Raw genomic sequence first — 21,499 nt, 5'->3', positions numbered from 1 at the left:
AAATTAAATATAAATCAAATACCAGCAGTCAAAAAGACCAACTTCGAAAAAGTTATTGTCTTATTAGAGAGCACACGTCTAAAAAGCACCCGTTATTTTTTTTCTTATGAACTTAATAATGTTTTTAAAATCGGAAAATACATACATATGGAATTGAAAGTCACAAAATTTATATATATTATGAATTTTTCTAGTTTAGATTCGATTTCATTTTATTTCATAAATCTGAAAGTGGTCTTTTAAATGTAGTAATAGATTTGGAAAAAATTTAAATTTATTAAGTTAATTTAATAAATTACTTTGAATCTATCATTAAAATTTTAATTGTAAGAAAAGAAATTGGATTGAATAAAAACCGGTAACATAAATTAAAAAAAAAAGTAAAAAAATATATTTTCTGATTGTAACTTGCTTCTTCTCCTACTTCTAAAACACGGGTCAAAAAGCGCTTCAATCCGACTGAGGAGTGCACGAGTGGAAATAGTACCAACCCTGCTATTAGATAAAATGTTTCGGTATTGGTTAAGGCAGTGAACAAGGCCAGATTCTGTGCTGTAAGACGTACTTCAAGTAGTCTTCACGCTGACTGGAGCGCATATTTTATAATTTAATTGGAGTTCATGGCATTATTCAGTAACTAATAAATGAATTTAATTGATTCGGTTGTAATCTTTTCTCAAACACTCCAAAGCTCCGTTTAATTGACTGGTATCATCGTCATGGGTGTGGAGGTGAATGAGGACAAGATGAAATATCTCCTGTCATCAAGCAAACAGTCGGCGCATTCGCGTCTTGGCAGTCAAAACTTTGAAGTTGTAGGTATACCTGGGAACCAGTATCAACAACATTAACAATGTCAGCCTCGAAATCCAGCGCAGAATCACTCTTGCCAACAGGTGCTACTTTGGACTGAGTAAGCAATTGAAAAGTAAAGTCCCCTCTCGACGAACCAAAATCGAACTCCACAGAAGCTTGGACGATGTCAACATTCTAGCAGTTTTCGAAAGGAAAATTTTGCGCAAGATTTATGGTCTTCAGAATGTTAGTAACGGCGAATACCGTAGGTGATGGAACGATGAGCTGTACGTGTTATAACACGATATTGACATAGTTCAGCGAATAAAAAGACAGCGGCTATGCTGGCTAGATTATGTTGTCCAAATGGACGAAAACCCGTAGGAAGCCGAGGAAGGGGAAGGCTTCCACTCCGTTGGAGGGACCAGGCGGAGAGCGACCTGGTTACACTTGGGATCTACAACTAGCGCCGAACTGCGAAGGAAAGAGAGAAGTGGCGCGCTATCATCGATTCGGCTATAATCGGCTAACGGTTTCAACTCCAATCACATACATACATACACCATCGTCAATGCTTCTTCACAATATGTATATTAGAAAGGGCGTGCGGAGCGGCCCGTTTGTTGGTCGGAAGTTATCAATTGGCTACTCAGTCCTAATGAACACTTGTTGGCAAGAACAATTCCACATTGGAGTTTTATATTTACATTACTTTGTTGATTCAAAAAAATAAATAAATAAATTACTAGTTTTTGTTCGGATTTAGGTAAAAAGATTCTTACTTTTTTATTTCTGCTAGGACTTGAGCTCAGGAGAAGCAAAATATAATAAAAAATTTAAATATATACAGTAAATTAAAATTTTAATTATCATATTATTTTATCTAACGAGATATGAGAAAATTTAGCTCTAAACCTTACTCATTAATTGTTTTAAGTCATTCAGGCGTACTTTGTGAAAACTACATAAAATTGAAAACAAACTTATTTGTAATGAATGATGAATGCCTAGATTTATATATCTGCATATCCATGTATGCAAATGTACATTTGTACTATGTAGACACATATTATTGCTCACCTTCAAATGTCAACACGTCACTCAAACCCAATGCTGACCTCTTCTTCTTCCAACTTATCAAGTAGACGTAAACATTGTAATTAAAATTACAAACAGAAAAAAACTAGTAGAATTAGCAAATGAAATGGTTATATACACATAAATGTTTACATATATATGCAATTATGTTAGTTTGTGTGCTTCATAATCACATAGTTTCAAACAACAAAATTATATACATACTATGTAGGCACTAGCCTTCAAGGCTGTATGTTGTCAAAAAAGTTGAAGTTGTCAAGTTTCATTTTGAGAAATTAAAATTTCGTAGCTATTTGTCAACTGACAGATCTTCTGCAGGTCAACAGTGGGAGCCACCAGTCGCCAGCCAGAACTGCCATACGCACATAAACACCTGTTCGTATTTGTTACGTTACTCTCCCTGACTCTGACAATTTCTATTAAAGCAACGTTTTTTCAATTTAATTAAAGACAAAAAACAAAAAGCAAAAAAAAAAAAAATAAACAGTTAAAGCAGATGAGCTGCGAGCGCTGCTGGCAAATGAGAAGGAAGTGTACGTGTAGTCGGAACAGTAACTATGGCTTCCAAGAATGTAGAGTTAATTGACTCATCATTAATCCCAGTCCCAGTTGGTTCAGTAAATTTCAAGACGTATATATATGTATGCTTATATATTCCATCTTACGTTGATAGATACCTGATTGTACAAATATATATAAATACATATATATATATATACATTATGTTTGTTGTGGCACATTGGAGCTACCTTATAAATATATATTTATATACATATGTACATGCGGTGTGGCATCATTTGTGTATAAGCACTTATAGTCATTTGGTGTATACCTGGTCTTGCTGCACTCATATCACATAGTCGCCCCCATCAGTGAGAGTGAGCAAGCATTAGTGTGGGCGTGTTTGCTGCATGAGCAAACGTCGCAGCTATTCTTACTGCTCTTTAACACCGCTACACTGCCTATCCAATAGCAGCTGTGGAACATATCGATGAGCCTGACAATATGGTGTCTGCGCTGCGAGCATCCATTGACCCCGTTGGAGGTAAATTTTCTGTTGTGTGTATTTGTTGGTTTTTCTTATATCTATTTAAGAATATATGCGAGTAGCTAGCAGTCCAAAGTTTTTATAATGAAATCCACCCCCAAAATACGTGGAAGATGTGTTATATAGTGGGGTTTCCAGTGAAAATTTGCTGCTACTACATTGCCCCTCATTTATTTCCAATTTTCCCATGAATTTTATTTGGAAAATTTTTTTAATGGAAATGCTGTAAACACATATCGGTATATATGTACTAGCTATTAATTTTGACGGTCATAATCACTAACACCTATTCATTTAGATTTTGTTATTTTATATATTGGTGAATATATATTTATATATTATAAACACATATGTACAGTAGATATGCAATCAATTGTATGTTTGCATGCAACTTTGTATAACTGCTTGTATTTGCAAATCTCGTAAAAGTTATTTACTTCTATGCTGTTCGAGTAATAAATTTATATTGAATTGATAATACACATTTACACAAATATATTTACTTATGTGTAGATAGATAGCTTTACATTTATAAATTCAGTTATTATCCATGATTCGGCTTCGTGTCTTTATTGTTGATATTTGTATACAAAGGAGTAAGTATAAAGGTATTTATTTGATTTGAATTGTGTATATTTTTTCGTTGACATAAACATATCGCATATAGTATAAATTGAAAGAGGTGTTAACCATCCATGTGTATATACAAATATATATTGAAGACGAATAAAAGTAGATTTTATTCAAATCATTAGTAAAACGTATGCTTCGTTTCAACTTTGTAATAAGTTATGTTGGACAAAATAGAATTTATATAAGAATATGAATAAAGTGTTTATAGTTATTATATACAAATAAATAAATTTTAAGTACACATTTTTAAATAAAAATCTAGACGATATTAATATATAGTGATAAGTCTTTTAGAAATCATGAAGTAAAAAATTAAACTTTTATCTTTAAAAGAAAATTTTGGTGGTTTTAATAATAATTGTACTGCAAAAACAACAAGAAGCTAATTTTTTTCTCAAAAGTTTTTCTACCAATGATATTTAGTATTCTCTTTTATTGCCGATCATATTTAAATTTCATCAATCGAAAATAATACAATCGCTCTAGGTTAGGTTAAGTGGTTGACAATCGACGCACCTAGACCTTTGGGAGGCCCATTGTGACAATCGCTCTAAAGCCTCAGAAATACAAGAAAGAACTCAAAAGAACTTTTCCTTAAAGTTAAATCAGGAATAAATTTAACAACATAAACAACTTCCAATGTATCCTTTACTAATGCTAAAACAGAAGAGATGATAAATTTATACAGTAAGCTTACAATTTCTAGCTAACTTTCATATGGAGCTATTCGTTATATTTCGCAAACTAGTAGACTTATTTAAATTATTGAATACAATTAGAATTAGGAAAGAACGCTTTGGTTCTAAACCAGGTTTCAGACAGGGAGACTTTTTATCGTACGATTTCTTTGTCCAAATGCTGGAGAAAATAATAAAAGCCAAAGAGCTAAACAGACAATTGAAAAGTAAAGTTCTCTCTCTCGTCGAACCAAAACCAAACTCAACAAGTCCCTCATCTTTCCCGTCTTGCTTTGTGATGAAGCGTGGACGATATCAACATCCGATGCGACGGCAGTAGGTGTTTTTGGGAAATAGGTTTTGCGGAAGATTTATGAATCTTTGAACACTGCAGAGGATCGAACGATGAGCTGTATGAGGTATTCGACGACATAAACGTAGTCCGTCGAATAAAAAGACACGGGTACGGTGGTTAGGTCATCTTTTCTGAATGGACGAAAAAACAACAGCTTTGAAAGTGTTCAATGCAGTACCCGCTGGTAGAAGCAGAGGAAGATGAAGACCTCCACTCCGCATTTATGGAAGAAATGCGAATTATAAGTAAATGTGTATATTGTAAGCTCTTACAACATATAAAATGTTGTATTTGTAAATAATTGAAATTAAAATTAAAATTTTCAAAATTATTATAGAATATTGATAAAACTTCCATCTACAATTTTATTCATAGCATGAATCAGCAGTATACCGTAGCATACTTATAGGATGCAACAATTATATGAATATCTTTGAGTGCGCATACAAATCATCTGATGTTCATCTTAGCGACATCTGTATGTTGATTATTTCGAAATTTCATTTGGAAGATAACATTAGATTCCACATAAACCGGAAATCATTCCTAAACACTGAACGCACGTATTCAAGCGTATGTATGAAATAAACTTTTTGTATTGATTGGAAAAGAATAAAAAAAATCGAGAATTTGATTTAAAAATACCGCAAAGGCAATATGATATTACTTTGCTAAAGTTGACATGATTTAATATCTCCTTAGGGATTCTCTTCACAATATTCTCTTTCTTATTTTTGAGTATGAATCGTAAGAGAGTATATTTACATATATATATTAGATAGGCCTTAAATACGGGTAAACAATTTCAATAATTTGTCAGAAAATTTAATTCCAAAAATCAATTAAAATCTTACAATTCTCTACAAACCTACACACACATTTGATGTTGCTATAAACAAAAGTAAGTTTAACTTTCGGTAACAGCTGTAGATATACAAATCATATGTTTTATATACTCGTACATACATATGCATACACCTATATACACACCCATGCACTTGCATGGATATAACTTATGCATTTAAATTCTGTTAAGATTTCCGCACGAATAACGGGAGCTAAGAGAAAAGAAAATTCGCAAAAACCGTATTTCATGTTTGCCTATTTTATGGCCCTTTCTTGTTTACGTCGTAAATTACTCACAAATATGAAAACAAAGGCATGTTGCAGACTTTGGAGAGCCGCAATAACGGAATCTTCCACACACGAAAACACCTTTCAACATTTCAAGCAAATATTCATTTGTAAACATTAAGTAAGGCAACAATTAAAATACATTAAATTACTTTATATATTTATTTGGATGTACGTCGTGTGTTCAAAAAATAACGGGATTTCTCGTTTTTTTTATTATTAATTTCTAAATTAGTTTTGTTGCAATTAAAATAGTCCTCATTCAATATTCAAACTCGATTTTTGGTATAGCCTTTAGTCTTTCAGCGATTTCTCGTATGCTTGTTAAACTTCCGCTCTTTATGATTCTCTTTATTTCTGGAAATTGGAAAAAGTCACACGGAGTCATGTCTGGCGAATATGTATGCTGGGGCATCGTTACAGTATTGTTTTTGGCAAGAACGAAATATCGTTTAACAAACGTCTAACCTTAGCGGATGCTATAGACAAAGTAAGCATACAACTGAAAACTTTTTTTGATAATTGAACTCTCAAAAAAGGTGAAATTTCAAATTTTAGAATTCCCGCTATTTTTTGAACACACCTCTTATGTATGTACACTTATGTAAAACAACGGGTGTAACAAGGTGGTAAAATTTTTTCAAAATATTGTTTATAAGGCATAAATTACGAGTTTAATGTTTATGCGTTAAAAATAGTTATAATTACATACATACTATGTACATATTTTGCATTTTTGTATTCTCTTTGATCTGTTTGTTGTTTGTTCCGCACAATACTTTGTAATGTTAAAAAAAAAAATATTTACTAAAAATTTCCTCAGACAAAAATATTATAGTTCTTTCACCTTAGTATTAAAATATTTTTTTTTTTTTAAATGGAAACCCTAACCTTATTCTTACTAAAATATTTAATAATGGTTTTGATTTGTATAATAAATGCTTTAAACTAAATAAGATTTGAAATATTTTTCAATCTCGGCGTGGACTCGGATTAGATGTTCAGCTAATAACCAGTAAAACTTGATGAAAACTGAGCGATGAATAGAGAGAGACTAGGCATGCTATGGGTAAATGTGAAAATAAATCGCATTCCAAATCTAATGTAAACACCTTAATGTAGCAGTGTAACAATTAATTATTGATATTTTTCAAAACTCGTAGGTGCTTGTATTACGTTGGCAAATATCTCCCTTCCGCCATTTTGTTTTTTGAATATCGCGGTTATGTATAAATCGCTACAGAGCCGTATCTGGCAGTACTGTACATCTTTGAAATGTCTTAACATAACCTACAAAACCACGCTATGCATGGTTAGTTTGGATATTGCGTTCAACAGTTATAGACGTGTAAACATGGAGTTCACTAACGCCGAAATTCGCTAGAGAAGCGTTCCGAGAGATTAATGGAGTTTTGGGGATGCTATTCTATCACTTCGAACTGCGGAGGAATGGTTTCGAAGATTCAGAGCGGGTGAAAACGATACCATGGATAATCCAGCCGGCGCAAGACCTGTGACGACGAATACCGTTCAAAACATGGAAAACATCGAGTTAGACCGACATGTGGCTTCTCGTGACATCGCCCAGGAGATGGGAGTAAGTCACCGAACCTTTTCAAGCCATCTGCAGAAGGCTGGATACACAAAAAAGCTTGATGTTTGGGTGCCGCACAATTTTACGAAAAAAAAACATTCTGGGCCGAATCAATGCCTGCGATATGCTGCTGAAACCGTACGAACTCGACTCATTTTTGAAGCGGACACATGCGACAATATCAAGCGAAAACGGTCGTGGTCAAAGGCCGGTGAATCGTCCCAAACAGTGACCAAGCCGGGAGTGACGGCCAGGAAGGTTTTGCGGTGTGTTTGGTGGGATCGGAAGGGAATCACCCACTATGAGCTGCTCCCACGCTTAATTCTAACACTTTTTATAAAGCATTGAATAAAGAGCAAAAAAAGCGGAAGGGAGATATTTGATAACCTAATATATGAAATACCTTCAATTTCAATACACTTTTATATATATTTTTTGTTTCGAGTACTTCCTGTTAAAAAAATCTCGAAAATCGTATATTTTTAGTGGATTCCACTGCTATAGCTTCTTAATAAATATACACACAGTTGAACATCCATAACTCGAACTCTTGAATTGGCAATAGAAGTCATACAAATTACCTTCTGTAACTCCGAAGTCTCTCTATCTCGAAGTTTTTTTGTGGGTTATGGTGATTCGACTTAAGGAAGTTCAATTGTATATCAGTTTCAAAAGATTTGTTATATGTATTATATATTTTTTCAAGAATATGTCTTTCGATATGTTAAAAAATATCAAAAAATCAATTATAAAAGTATAAATAAAATCAATTTAAATTATTGTTAAAATGTTTGATTTTTTTTTAAGTTGGAGATTTTATGAACAAATTGAACTGTATTACAAGTCTATAAAAACATAATATAAAAACTTTAACTAATTTCGAATATAATTATAAAAAAAATTTGAAAGAATATAATGAAATGATGAGAAAAAAAATAGTTGTATATTATGAAATAAGCTTGTGTATCTATAAAAATATTTTTACAATATAGTAAAAAATCAGCTAAAAAATAGATAATAAAATTTTGTGGTAACATTTAGCTGCCCAACACTGTACATATATGTACATTTACTTAAACTATATATTACATATAATCAGCTGTAGGCAATGTTTCATTGATTAAACTGCCACAAACTAAAAAGTAATGCTATACTTTATAAAAAAAGGAAATCGTGCGTAGCAGTATGCCCACTGATTTCAAATTCTTGTATTACAACGCTGTTTTGGTTGCGTATACGCACTTGTGCACACGCAGGCACATGCACGCATTCATGTTTATTTGTAAATAAATCTGCACATGCTTTGCTAAACACACACATGCATGTGGCAGCGACGAGCACTTAAAAGCATAAACGACACCCGCTGCTTCGCAAATTGCCATTGAATGCCAATTAGTAGCAACAACAAGCAAAGCATACATACGTACTATATAAGTGTATGTACTGTTCGGCGACGATCGCACAGCCGATCCCTCTTTGGTTAATTTATTGAAAGGTAAACAAACAAGCGAATTTCATGGACTCCTCCATTGAATATAGACGAGTGTGATATGCCAGTGAGCGCTTGCAATGTTTTCTTAAAATTTTCGATTGTTTTTATATTTTTTCCGATTTTTTTTTAATTTTTTTGTTTTTTTCGAAAATTTTTTTTTTAATTTTTCGAAATTTTTTTTCGATTTTCTCACCAGTTTTGTTTACAAAAGTTTTTTGCCGTGCGAAATTCGCCAAGTGTTAAAGGAGAGTGAAATAAGAAAAAAACAAAAGCCGAAGCTGTACACGAGAAAGTGTGCAAATTAGCGAAAGATCGGCACTTTTCGTTTGGAAATCTCGAAAAGATTTCAGTAGCAATTTAGTAAGCGGCGCGTACAATACACATTTTTGAAAAACGGATTGTGTAGCGATTATAAATTTTTAACTGAATTGTTTTCTTTATTTTTGTAAATTAATTAAAAAAAAAAATTAAAAAAAATATTTCTTTAAACAAAAAAACAATGACTGGACACATCAAATTCGAGGTGAAAAATGAGAAAAATAACGGTAACTTAGTGAAACCATATAATAATGCGAAACATGATATACTTGCGCAAAAACGTGATAATCTGTCAAAGGATCGTGTGCGCTTTCAAAATAATATACATACCGTTATAGTGCCCACACATCATTCGCATAGTAGAACACTACCCAAAACTCTACCAAAAAATGGTGTAAAGCATTTTAATGAAATTGTCGCCAAAAGTGATCCCAAACACATTTCAAAAATCTTAACCGTTAACGACACAAATAATGATTTTGTTATACAAATTAAAAACGATACAAAACATCGACGAAGATCAGATATAAAAAATGGTGTACCCATACATTCAACGCTCTCGAAGGCCGAATCGAAAACTTCGCTGAGAAGCGATCATAGAATTCTTATTAAAGCCGATTCGAAATCGACTTTACGCAGCGCTGATTCAAAGAATGATTTGAAATCACTTTCGGGCACTTTGCCGCGTCACGCGTCGAACAGCACATTGAAAAGTAACAATTTGGGCAAACCGCTGCATAAGTGTGACTCCAAGGCGACATTGCGAAGTGAAACGATCTCAACGACAGACATTCCAAGCGGCAGCACAGCAGGCAGCACGCATGCGAAGAAAAGTTTGGAATCGATGACAGATGAGGAGATCATCGAGGAGAATCTAAAAGAGTTACTTGAAAACAAAAATCGAGTGAGTTTTTAAATTAAGTTGGGTTAATGAATTAAGTGGATTTCAAAGTCTTTTCATAAAGAGAGTATACGTGTATAGCAATATGAAGAAACAACCCCTTAATTGTCGTAGGATAGATAGAAATGGGTCAAGAAATCGCTTTAAAGTTTTTTATACTCGTTTTAATCTTTTGAGACTCTAGTCTATCTAAGAGATGTACTTATGAAGTGTGAGGTTAGCTAAACTTAAGGATAGGGTACCGAATATGGATGACACAGATAAAAAGTTCGTCTTCTTACGGATATTGAGATAGAGCCGATGTGTGCTGAGGTGTACTAAGATCTAAGAGATGTACTTATCAAGTGTGAGGTTAGCTAATCTTAGGGATAGGGTACCGAATATGGATGACACAGATAAAAAGTTCGTCTTCTTACGGGAGGATAGGACCGAAAATACCACTAGTCATTGGAAAGTGTGCTGAGATAAAGATCACCATTAGTTTAGTCGAAGTTGTACCTCGAGAAATAGCGGTTGTGAGCCATAAAAAGACTGAATAGAGTATAATTTTGCAAAAAGGATGTCTCGGTATTATGTAGTAACTTTATATCATTACTTTTGAAAAAAATTTGGCTAGGGAGTCCCTGAAAAAATTATGCCACACACACAAAGGAAAAACTTGGAAAGCTATTAGCCAAATAGTTCCACATCAAACTGAAAGAAAATGCTCTAAGTGAAATTTAGGACTACGAACTAAGAAGACAGTCCTATAAGTGCTTAGTACTTGTGCCCGTTTCGCTCTTCTCCAGTTAGTCAATGTAGATCACACCTTGTGAATCTCACAAAATAGAGACCATCACTCTTACGGCCGATTGGATAGTTGTGTCGTCCTTCTAAGCTGTTTCGACAGTTCCTTGGCCTCTGGTGTGTACCAGTAGATCCATGTTTCCACGTCGACAGGCATGTATGATGCAGAAACTGCATCTTATTGCAGTTAAACAGATTTAAAGACTGTTGTGAAGTGGTGTGAGCAAAGACACTCCTGTTGTGTCGACAGCATTCTTAAGCACAATGTTTCATGCACGATACAACCCAACCGACCTCTTGAGGTTACTACTATCTCAGCTCTATCAATTGTGGGCATAAGTTCATGTACGTTCCTGTCACATAGACTCAACTGATCAGGGAACGGTCTTGGAGAATACTATATGGGTTCTATTAGACTTTGAGAAAGTAAAAAAGAAAATAATTGAAGAGTTTAGAGATTTACACTCTAAGTGATCTAAGTAAATTGGCAAGCAATGCTGCTGGATTCGCTTGATCAACTTCTACAGACTATAATATCTATTAATACAACAACAACATTCGTTTGCAGCCACGCCGATTTCACAATTTATAGATCAAAGGTGCTAATTATGAAAATCAGCGCCCATCCGGTATAAAAATGTGCGGATGCACGAGTGTAAATATTGAAAATATCTATATATATACACCTACATGTACATATGTATATCCATGTAATAACAAATGTTGTTATTTTTCCAAATATTAAGAGACTCTGCTAAAATTAATATTCTAAACGCTTGCTCAGCTATATGAAGTACTGGCCACGAGTACGTATGAACAGACGAACAAATTATAATACCTATTATCTATTTATATATACATATGTACACATGCTAGACATCGCTCGCACTATATCATTTCATACAGTAAATAAATAGCACTCACATGTCTGGAGGATTTCAAAATGATGGACCAGTCAAAAACGCTAAGATTAAGATATGCAAGCTGTCAGTTATTGAAAACTCAATTGATTTGCTTGCAATGTTGTTGTTTTCTTTTCCAACAACTGTACTAGATACATATAGAGAATAAAATACCTATTTTCGTAAGCCATAAATTTAGTATGAGCGCATCAATAACATCAACAACGGTGTGTGTGTGTATATAATGGGGAATTCGATTTAAATAATAAATCATTGTTTTATGATAATGAAAGTGAAGCAGTAAAGCATGAAAAACGGCAAACCTACAATTATACATGTGTACCTCTACTGCGTTGTTACGCTTCACATTTCGATCATTTTACCGTTTTATGTATGTATTTTGTACCGCGTGCAGATAATTAAATTAGTGCGATTTCTAAAATTCTGCGTAAAAATTGTTTTTTTGAAAAATTTAAGTATCTTTTCATATACATATGCACGTGGAATAAATATGTATGATCTGTATATATGAGATGGATATATATTTTTACAATTCCATTTCCATGTGTAATTGTTGTTGATGTGTTTTTGACATTGTTGCTGGAAACGATTTAAATATGACCTTCTTCATCAATCAGAAAAGAGCTCGTTATTATTTACGTCTCCTCACGGCTTTTATGGGTAAATCGATTTTTAATTATTTATTCTACATACATACATGATCAGACATATATGCATATTATATTTGTTTATAGTATGCTGTGTTATAGGTTTCCCTTGAACTAGCACATAAAATATTTAGTGGGAAAAGTTTTTACAAAGAAATGTAATTTGTCTGATACAAAATTCGTACGTGTCGGAAATTCACCGAATATTCGAACAAAATTTTCATATTAGCTTTTATATGTCGAATGAAGAGACGATACATTTTAAGGCACACGTACTATATTCGTTCCATTGAATTCACCTGAGCTCCATTCCAGCTATACTATTATTTTCTCCGAGCTAAAAAGTATCCAACTCTTACGAATACTCTTTATTTGAATTCTTTTTAAAAAAATTCAGTAGAAAAAAAATATTTTCAAAAACTCCAAGCTTTGAAAAGTAATGTTTAATACTTTAAAAACTAAACATTGCTGCAAAATTTCAAATTAATATATTTTATATTTCAAATTAGGTGGCAACATCAAAAAATATTTTTTAGTAATATCTTTAATTCTCATTTATTTCATAATAATATTCTTTTGTTGAATTTTGTGGATTATAACAAACTAAAAGTAAAATAATGTGGCAACCCTATTCAAAATTATTCTTGAAACTATCTATATTTACCATAAAGCTTTGACTATTAATTTTTAGTCCTTTCAAAATTATACGTTATTGCACATTTCAAATTATTATTTCAAATTATTATTTTTTATATTTCAAATTAGGTGGCAACATCAAAAAAATGTTTAATAATATCTTGAAATATCATTTATTTCATAATAATATTCTTCCGTTGAATTTTGCGGATTATAACCAACTAAAAGTTCAATAATGTGGCAACCCCAAAATTATTCCTGAAAGTGTCTATATTTACCATAAATTATTTTGCTTAAAATTATTTGTTTAAATTTTATTATTTAATTAAATTAAATATTAATTAATGTGGCAACCCTATTCAAAAAAATGCTTGAAAATTTTGAAAAATACGGCATATGCCAATTTTTTATTAAATTTTATTATTTATCTTCAACTAATTTTTATTAAACGCAGTTGGCAACTCTATTAAATAGAATTTTCCCAAAAAAGTATTGTATGGATTTTTATCAAATAACTATTTACCATGTAAAATAATACGGTTGAACTTCCATAACTCGAACTGCTCTAACTCGAAGTTCTCCATAATTCGAGCTATTGAATTGGCAATAGAAGTCAAAATTCATAGAAATTACCTTCTGTAACTCGGAAGTCTCTCTAACTAGAAGTTTTTTTGTGGATTATGGTGAAAAGTTCCACTGTATTTCAAAAATCAATTAAATATTGCAATCAAAAAACAAGCATGAACTCGCCTTAAATTATAAAACGACTAAATCGAGATAGGATCTTTTGTAAAATTTCCGAGGTTAAGCACATACAACAACAGCATATTTTCGATACTTCATACATACTAGTCTACCAGCTAAAAGTAATACATTTAATAATTTCTGAGTCATTCCCATCCTAAGTAATTTCCGAAAATATTTATAAATTTTCAATTTTTTATTTATCCATTAAACTGAAGCTATAAAATGTGTGAAACTGGCGTGAGTATAGTAGCATAGATTTGCATGATTCATGTCCGATACACGGTAGCCAATACTGCGCTTGGCTAGAAGAACTAGTGGCCTATTCATAACTTCTATCACCAAGCACACATTTTTAAACACTAAATAATTTCTTTGTAATACTGATTGGGTTACGTGTGCAATTGATGTGGGTGATTAGTCACCATTTAGTCGGTTTTCAGCGATTTTAAAATGCTCCGTACTTTTATATTTGTTTATACGCATTCAATAACTAGCAGGCAGCGAAAATCAATGACCGCATGTGGCATTCAACAAATGAAATTAATGGTTATTTAATGGGTTTCCATTTCGCCTATGGTTTCTTTAACTTCCTGATTGCAAAAAAGCAGGGTGTGTTTTTTTGAATTATTGATACAAAACACTCATTTTTTTAATCGTGTATTCGGTGATTCCAAAATTATTTCTTGAAGCTCTTAATTAGCTTTATCTTCTGAAAAATCAAGTAGGCAGCGATGACAATGAACCTTGGAACATCTACTTCGTTAATCCCGAATCTAAAGAGCAAAATTTAGATCTACAATATGTTCTTTGAGATACTTCTGATTCTCGCAACCAGATTTCGAGCTTACAACCAACTGAATGCTGGTCAACCAAGTAACCCATTTGCCTATAGCTAATAGATATATGTATTTTAGATATTATAACCCTAGGACAACTCTAAACAGATCTATATACTAACTAATATGGAACCATAGGATATAGTAAGCTGAAAAAACCTGTCTAATATGAACCGAGAGATGTATAGAGTACAAGTCTTTACGACCTCAAATAATCATAATAGTTTTATTCGAATAGGCAATAAGTAGAGAGTGGTTAATCGAACAAACAACTGGTATAAATAATACGACAATGAATTTCAACTATAAGTCACTTAAAAATCTATATTTTAATTATATATACAATTTACCAATAATAAATATTTCAGATTATCAAATTTGAAAATTTTAATTTAAAAATTATTTTTTTTTTAATTACAGGAAGAGCGTAAAGCGAATGGACGTCTCATAGCAGTCATTGTAGCATTTCTGGTTATATTTGTGGGACTCTATAATATGTGGTTAAAGAAAGCAAATGGCCTGGCGGGCATACTGGTGCCGGCGATAATTATGGTGTCCTATGGCGGCTGGGTGGTGTTGCTTGCGAAACGCGATAAGCAACGTCAAGTTTTATATGTAAGTATTAGGATTTAAATACAATCGAGTATTATATACAATTCGAAATCGCATTTTAGTCTATATATCAGCCAACAATAACAAAAAATATGGTTATGGTGGTTATAAGAGGCAAAGAAATACCCGATTTCGTCATTTGTGGCATCAAATCATATTCAATTCTGGAACATAGTGAAAATTCTCTTACTTTTTAAGATATCTCAAACATTGATTTTGGCGATATATAATATTTAAATAATGAAGAATACACATGAAATTAGAAAACAAAGAATTTTCAATATCATTTTTTTTTAATGATTTTAAAAACAAACACTTTTAGTTAATTTTTTTTTTAATGCGAAAAAAGTTCAAACACCTCCGAAGAAACTTTATTTAGCCAATTTTAGTATCAAAGTAAATTTTTCAATTTCTCCCATTAATTTTTAAAATATTTTTCATTATTATTGTTAATATTATTTTCTGCATTTTATTAACATAATAATTTTCTTCATTTCATTTCAGGAGAAACACGTGGAAGAAGTAATGGAACGCAACAAAATCGAATTGGCCGAAAAGGCGCGATTGCTCAGAAAGAAAAAGCAAGAGGAAGCACAACGGAAGGAGAAAGAGAAGAAAGAGAAAGCGGCCAAACTAAATCGTTTGGGTCATCGTCCCAGTTTTCGTGAGAAACTATTCGGTACGCGTACGCCGGCATTGCAGCCGTCAGCGAATCTGCTAACGATCGCCGTCACAGCAGCGGCGCCATCACAAATTGTTGTCGAGTCCAAGAAGAAGCGGTTGGAGCGCATGGATGCATTGGTGCTGCCGCATCCACCGATACGTACCGGTTCAGCGCCGTAGTAGTGAAACGTAAAACATAACGGTACTACATTTTCAACACAATACACATATACAATAACAACACACACTCAAACACACAAAAGAAAACTGATATAAACAGGAAATGTGCAAAACGTTTGTACGACAGGAAACGATGTTATTGAAAATATTGGCGGTATGTTTCAAAAATAGTGTGTTTACACTGCGTTTTGCCTTAAATAGTATGTAATTATATATGTATCCTTTTCATTAATTACTTCATAATTATGCCGTTTTTATTTGGATAAACACAAAAACTATTTTGTATGTAAGTTTAAACAAACAAAAACAAGTAAATATTTAAAACTATTTATATCTCCTTTGTGTGAAAATCGAATTTACTTTGTACTTTATAATAATCCGTCCTTTTTATGACTCTTCTCATGGCTGTCTTGCGCTCTATACACTTTTATGCTATTTTTCTACGCACTCATGTACATAATTTTGTAAAAAAATATTTATTTTTTTAATTTTAGACGTAATGCTAATTTAGTAATACTCATTAAGTCTATGTATAATGTTTACATGCTCTATATTAAAAAAAAAAACACTCTTTAAATAAAATTTAAATTTTTTATATAAAATTTGCTTATGTATTTGTATTTTTTTAATACAGTATATGAAGTGTTTTTTAGGATTGAATATACTCAAAAATATTTTTTTTTATAAATAGTATACATATATGTATATGTTTTTATAAATAATTTTAGACCAAATTTTTTGGGTGGTCACCGTAGTGTAATAGCTAAAGGTCAGAATCTTAAATCCCGTCCAATATCAATTTTTTTATTCTCATATGGACAAACCTTTAAACAAAAACTCTAAATTTCGGTCATTTGCAGATTCTTTTTTAACAAATGTGAACCGTGGGTTTAAACTCCTATCAAAGAAACATCAAAAAACTTCTTTCTAATATCTCGTAGAATATTGCAAAAAATATCGAGAAATCAATAAAAGTTGATTTTGGTCCCTACTAAAAGAGATAAGATCAAGTAGTGCAATCCGACTTGTGTGGGTACCCGGTCACCGCGGAATCGCTGGAAACTATAAAGTGGATCAACTTGCAAGAGAAGATACTCTAGCAACATTGACGCCGGAGTGGAGTCGTGTGGGTAGTACGTGGGCCGCATGCGCAAAAGCGCTGGACACTGACTAAGCACACTGACTTCGAGTGAGCTCGCCAAACGCTGGAGAACAACCAGCATCTGTGCAGTAACGAGGTCTTTCTGGCCGGTTTTTCCAGTTGCTGTCGCGTTGCAAGTCTCATCTGTCCGCAATCATTGGCCAGACGCTAGTTGCCAAAGCTGTTTGGAGGAAGGCGAAGAGGAATCACCCAAGCACTTCCTCCTTCAATGTCCAGCTTTCGCCTGACTTATGTTAAAGCACCTCGATAGGAAGATATCCAGTGAAGTGACTTGAATCGACACTAGCCGACTTAATGAACTTTATAATAGAGTCCAAGCGCTTTGTCGTATCATAAGGGTCTTAGAGATCCGTCAGGAGTATAAGGAATTTAATCAAATAATTTTGTCCACGCATAGCGTGATTGGTGGATTAAACCTAAGGATTGTGACTCCGACAGTATTCTTCAATATTATTTGGGAAATGTTTACAACAGCTACAACAACATTTATACCAAAAGAGCAGTTACCGAAACATGTTCGATGTTCTATTCCAAAACCGCTTGATAAACTGACATAATCTGTATTTGAATTAAACATAAATTTTTTCTCTATCTCTCCCGAAAGCTATTTGGGTAGTTACTGTATCTCATAAACCATCCGAACTTCAGAGCAAAGCAATACCAATATATGGTAACCATTTGTTCTATAAAAAGGGTCCTCATTATATTTCCGTAGTAATCTTAGGCATCTTTAACTTGAAGAAAGCACTCAAGGTGTCAGAAAGCTATGGAACTCTTCTAAGAAAATCAAAATTGAAGAATTATGCTCAACTGCTTAACTAGTCAACATTAGTGAGGTATATTTTTACTAAAAAATTAAAAAAAAAACGGAAAATATTATTATTTTTCTCATTTTCTCACGCCCACAATAAAAGCACAGTTCTCAACAAGTGCGCATGTACTTAGCTAAAAATACACAGCAACAATTTTAAATTAATTTACTTTCAATTAAAAGTATATATATAACTTTATATATGTATATAAAGAATTATATATATATACAAAGAATGTGCATTATTTTTTTTAAACAAACATATATATTTTAAAATCGTACTTGCGCCAGCAAATTCTTAAAAAATAGAAACAACCCATCGAACGCATTTGTTGCTCCACAGAAAACAATATACAATTAGTACAATATATTTGTATATATATATATATGTATATAGTATTATATGTACAGTGAGTTGGGCATCCACAGCTGTAAATGTTTTTATATGCAAGTCACGAAGATTTTTCTTTCAACATTTCAGGCACTAAGTTTTCCGCGCCTTATAAAAATACTTTAATACAACAAAAGCGAAAAACAAAAGAACAACAACAGTGTTAATATAAACATGAAAGTAAACCATAAAAGCGCAGATACTATAAACATCGATAATATCAGCTAGAAGGCTGAAAATTGTGATATTTACAATATATATATGTATATATAAAATTTTTATTGTTTCTCAATGCATTAAATAATGTAATATAAATAAATATTTGTTGTGCCTTTTCATTGGCAAGTGCAAATTATTTGCTTTTTAACGCTCATATAGCATTTTTGTGCCTTGAAGGCACACGTTGCAGACCTTGAGTAGTAAAGATTTCGAAAAAATTTTATTTAATTTTTCAATACTATTTAACAATATTCTAATATATTTTACTTGCAATCTCGAAAACCGTTTTTCAAACCCAAAATTTTACAAAACGCAAAACAGCAGAATTTTGCATGCCCTCACTTCCTCAAATTTATTTTGATTGCCAATAAAGGTGCTTTTAATTTTGAATATTCAATAATATTTATATAAAATATATGTATGCATATAATCTAAGTTACTTCATTGGCAATATGATATGTTCATAACTAAAATTTGCGCACACTCTTGTACACATAATACAAATTGCATTGGGATTTTATATTTTCATTCAAAATTTCATTCATTCATTGCAACATATCGCCACGCAACCATTAGCATATTTCATTTGCAATGGCTAGCCGGCGCAAGTACTTATGTTTATATGTATATTGATATTTATGGTATGTGTCCATGTAAATGAAATGTAGTAAAGGTCAGTACGCTGTAAAAATAGTAATTTATTCATGAAATAAATATGCAGACATAAATATGAGTACAGAATTACAATACATTTGTTAATGAACTAAATGTTACTCATACGCCTGGTTGGTCATTCTGTAAACAATTTATGAGTTTTCCATCACGAAACAAAATTGAATATTATATTAATTGGAGAAATGTGTTACAATTTGAAATTATTATTATTAAATTATTATCAAAACGATCTGATTTACTTAAAATCTTTGGAGAGTCTTCTTTATAGACGTCTCCAACGATGGAACTTATTTAAAATAATTCGAAAAAGCAAAAAAAAATGGCAGTCGCCATTTTGTGAATTTTTATTCATTTACCGTAGTTCTTGCCATTGCGACACTATTTTAAATTATTTTTTTTTTTGTGATTATCATTTACTCATTAATTGTTTTTTTAAGACACTTCAATACCATTTCATTTGAAACACATTCATGCCTCATTCCACAATAAATTTTTATACCCTGAACAGGGTATATTAAGTTTGTCACGAAGTTTGTAACACCCAAAAGGAAGCGTCGGAGGCCCGTCTGTCTGTATGTCTGTCCGTCCGTCTGTCTGTCTGTATATATACGAACTAGTCCTTCAGTTTTTAAGATATCGTTTTGAAATTTTGCAGATGTTATTTTCTCTTCAAGAAGCTGCTCATTTGTCGGAACTGTCGATATCGGACCACAATATCATATAGCTACCATACAAACTGAACGATCGGAATCAAGGGCTTGTATGGAAAACTTCCGCATTTTACTACATATCTTTACAAAATTTGGTGTGAGTTATTGTTCATAGACAAAATTTAATCTCCGAAAAAATTGTTCAGATCGGTTCACTATAGCATATAGCTGTCATACAAACTGAACGATCAGAATCAAGGGCTTGTATGGAAAACTTCCGCATTTTACTACATATCTTTACGAAATTTGGTGTGAGTTATTGTTCATAGAAATAATTTAATCTCCGAAAAAATTGTTCAGATCGGTTCACTATAGCATATAGCTGCCATACAAACGGAACGATCGGAATAAATGGCTTGTATGGAATATTTTCGTATTTGACGTGGTATCTTCACGAAATTTGAGATGGATTACTGCTTAATGTAATAATATAACACAGTTACTAAAATAAATGTACCTGTGAAGGGTATATAAGCTTCGGTACAGCTGAAGTTAACGTTTTTTCTTGTTTTTTTGTAATCAAAAATTTTGAAAAATGTTCAAAAATCTCGAATAAATTAAATATTTCATTTTAATTTTTTAAGCTTAAATAAATCAATAATTGGAATACAAGAGTTTTTTATTTAAGAAATACAGAATAATTTTGACAGCTACTGCAGTTTACAGTGTTTGACAGCAGACGCTTAAAGAAATATTCTACAGAGCCGCCATTTTGTGAAAAAAAATCTTTACTCTTTATTTATATTTTTAACTTTTTTCTAGAAAAATGTAAATCAGAAATAAATAACATAGATCAGTAAAGTGGAGCACATTGCCAAAAAAACATATACTCGAAATAAATTTGCTCAAATATTATAGCTACGCACGAATTGCACATATGACGCCTTTAAACATCTGAGCTTGTACACCTTCACATTGCTTATATAGGCAAGCAGCGTATAATGTCAGAGTATAAACAACATCAGTGATGTAATTGAATATAGTTTTTGTTTTTGTATTTTCAAATAGTGTTGCTAATACCATTTTGCATTAAAAAACTTTCTCTATCTCTCTCAGCTGTCAAATGAAGTGTAATTAAGAGTAATTTGTGACATTGATGAGAGAAAGAGCGAGAGAGAGAGCAGATGAAGGTGTAGTTGAGTCAAACTACTGTGATGTTAAGTAAAACAGCTGATTTTGTTATATTGCTAGTTATTTTAATACTGATACTTAAATGTGGATTACTCTTGTAGATTATGAAGTATTAGTCGCCATCATTCAATATTTGATTTTAATTACAAAAAAAAAAATTTAATATTATTTGTAAAATTAGTTACTGAAGATTTTCAGCATGCAAATTGTAAGAAAACTAACAATGCAAAATATTTTAATTAAAAAAAAAAAAAATATTTATTAAAAATATGTATTGAAAACAATTTTTTCCTAAAATTCTTGTAATACAAGCATTTTCCTCTTC

General features: G+C 32.1%; 2 protein-coding genes across 3 annotated transcripts in view; one reads left to right on the top strand and one right to left on the bottom strand.

Moving 5' to 3' along the window:
• Positions 1-21,499, bottom strand: part of LOC105210035 (DENN domain-containing protein Crag) — a 105,721-nt gene that overhangs the window by 60,378 nt on the left and 23,844 nt on the right. The window lies entirely within an intron of this gene.
• LOC105210032 (uncharacterized) lies at positions 9,172-16,619 on the top strand. Its single transcript, XM_011180746.3, has 3 exons — positions 9,172-10,048; positions 15,041-15,235; positions 15,737-16,619. The coding sequence occupies exons 1-3, from the start codon at positions 9,326-9,328 to the stop codon at positions 16,073-16,075; spliced, it is 1,257 nt and encodes a 418-aa protein (XP_011179048.1). The 5' UTR covers positions 9,172-9,325; the 3' UTR covers positions 16,076-16,619.

The sequence above is a fragment of the Zeugodacus cucurbitae genome, chromosome 5, assembly GCF_028554725.1.
Source record: "Zeugodacus cucurbitae isolate PBARC_wt_2022May chromosome 5, idZeuCucr1.2, whole genome shotgun sequence".
NCBI lineage: Eukaryota > Metazoa > Arthropoda > Insecta > Diptera > Tephritidae > Zeugodacus > Zeugodacus cucurbitae.
This window is presented reverse-complemented; position numbering and strand designations above follow the sequence as displayed.

What these genes read in the sequence shown, in the direction of transcription:
- LOC105210032 (XM_011180746.3), top strand. Translation starts at nt 9,326, where the DNA reads ATGACTGGACACATCAAATTCGAGGTGAAAAATGAGAAAAATAACGGT. An exon ending in TACTTGAAAACAAAAATCGA is followed by an intron (nt 10,049 to 15,040) that starts GTGAGTTTTTAA and finishes TTTTAATTACAG; the next exon opens with GAAGAGCGTAAAGCGAATGG. An exon ending in AGCAACGTCAAGTTTTATAT is followed by an intron (nt 15,236 to 15,736) that starts GTAAGTATTAGG and finishes ATTTCATTTCAG; the next exon opens with GAGAAACACGTGGAAGAAGT.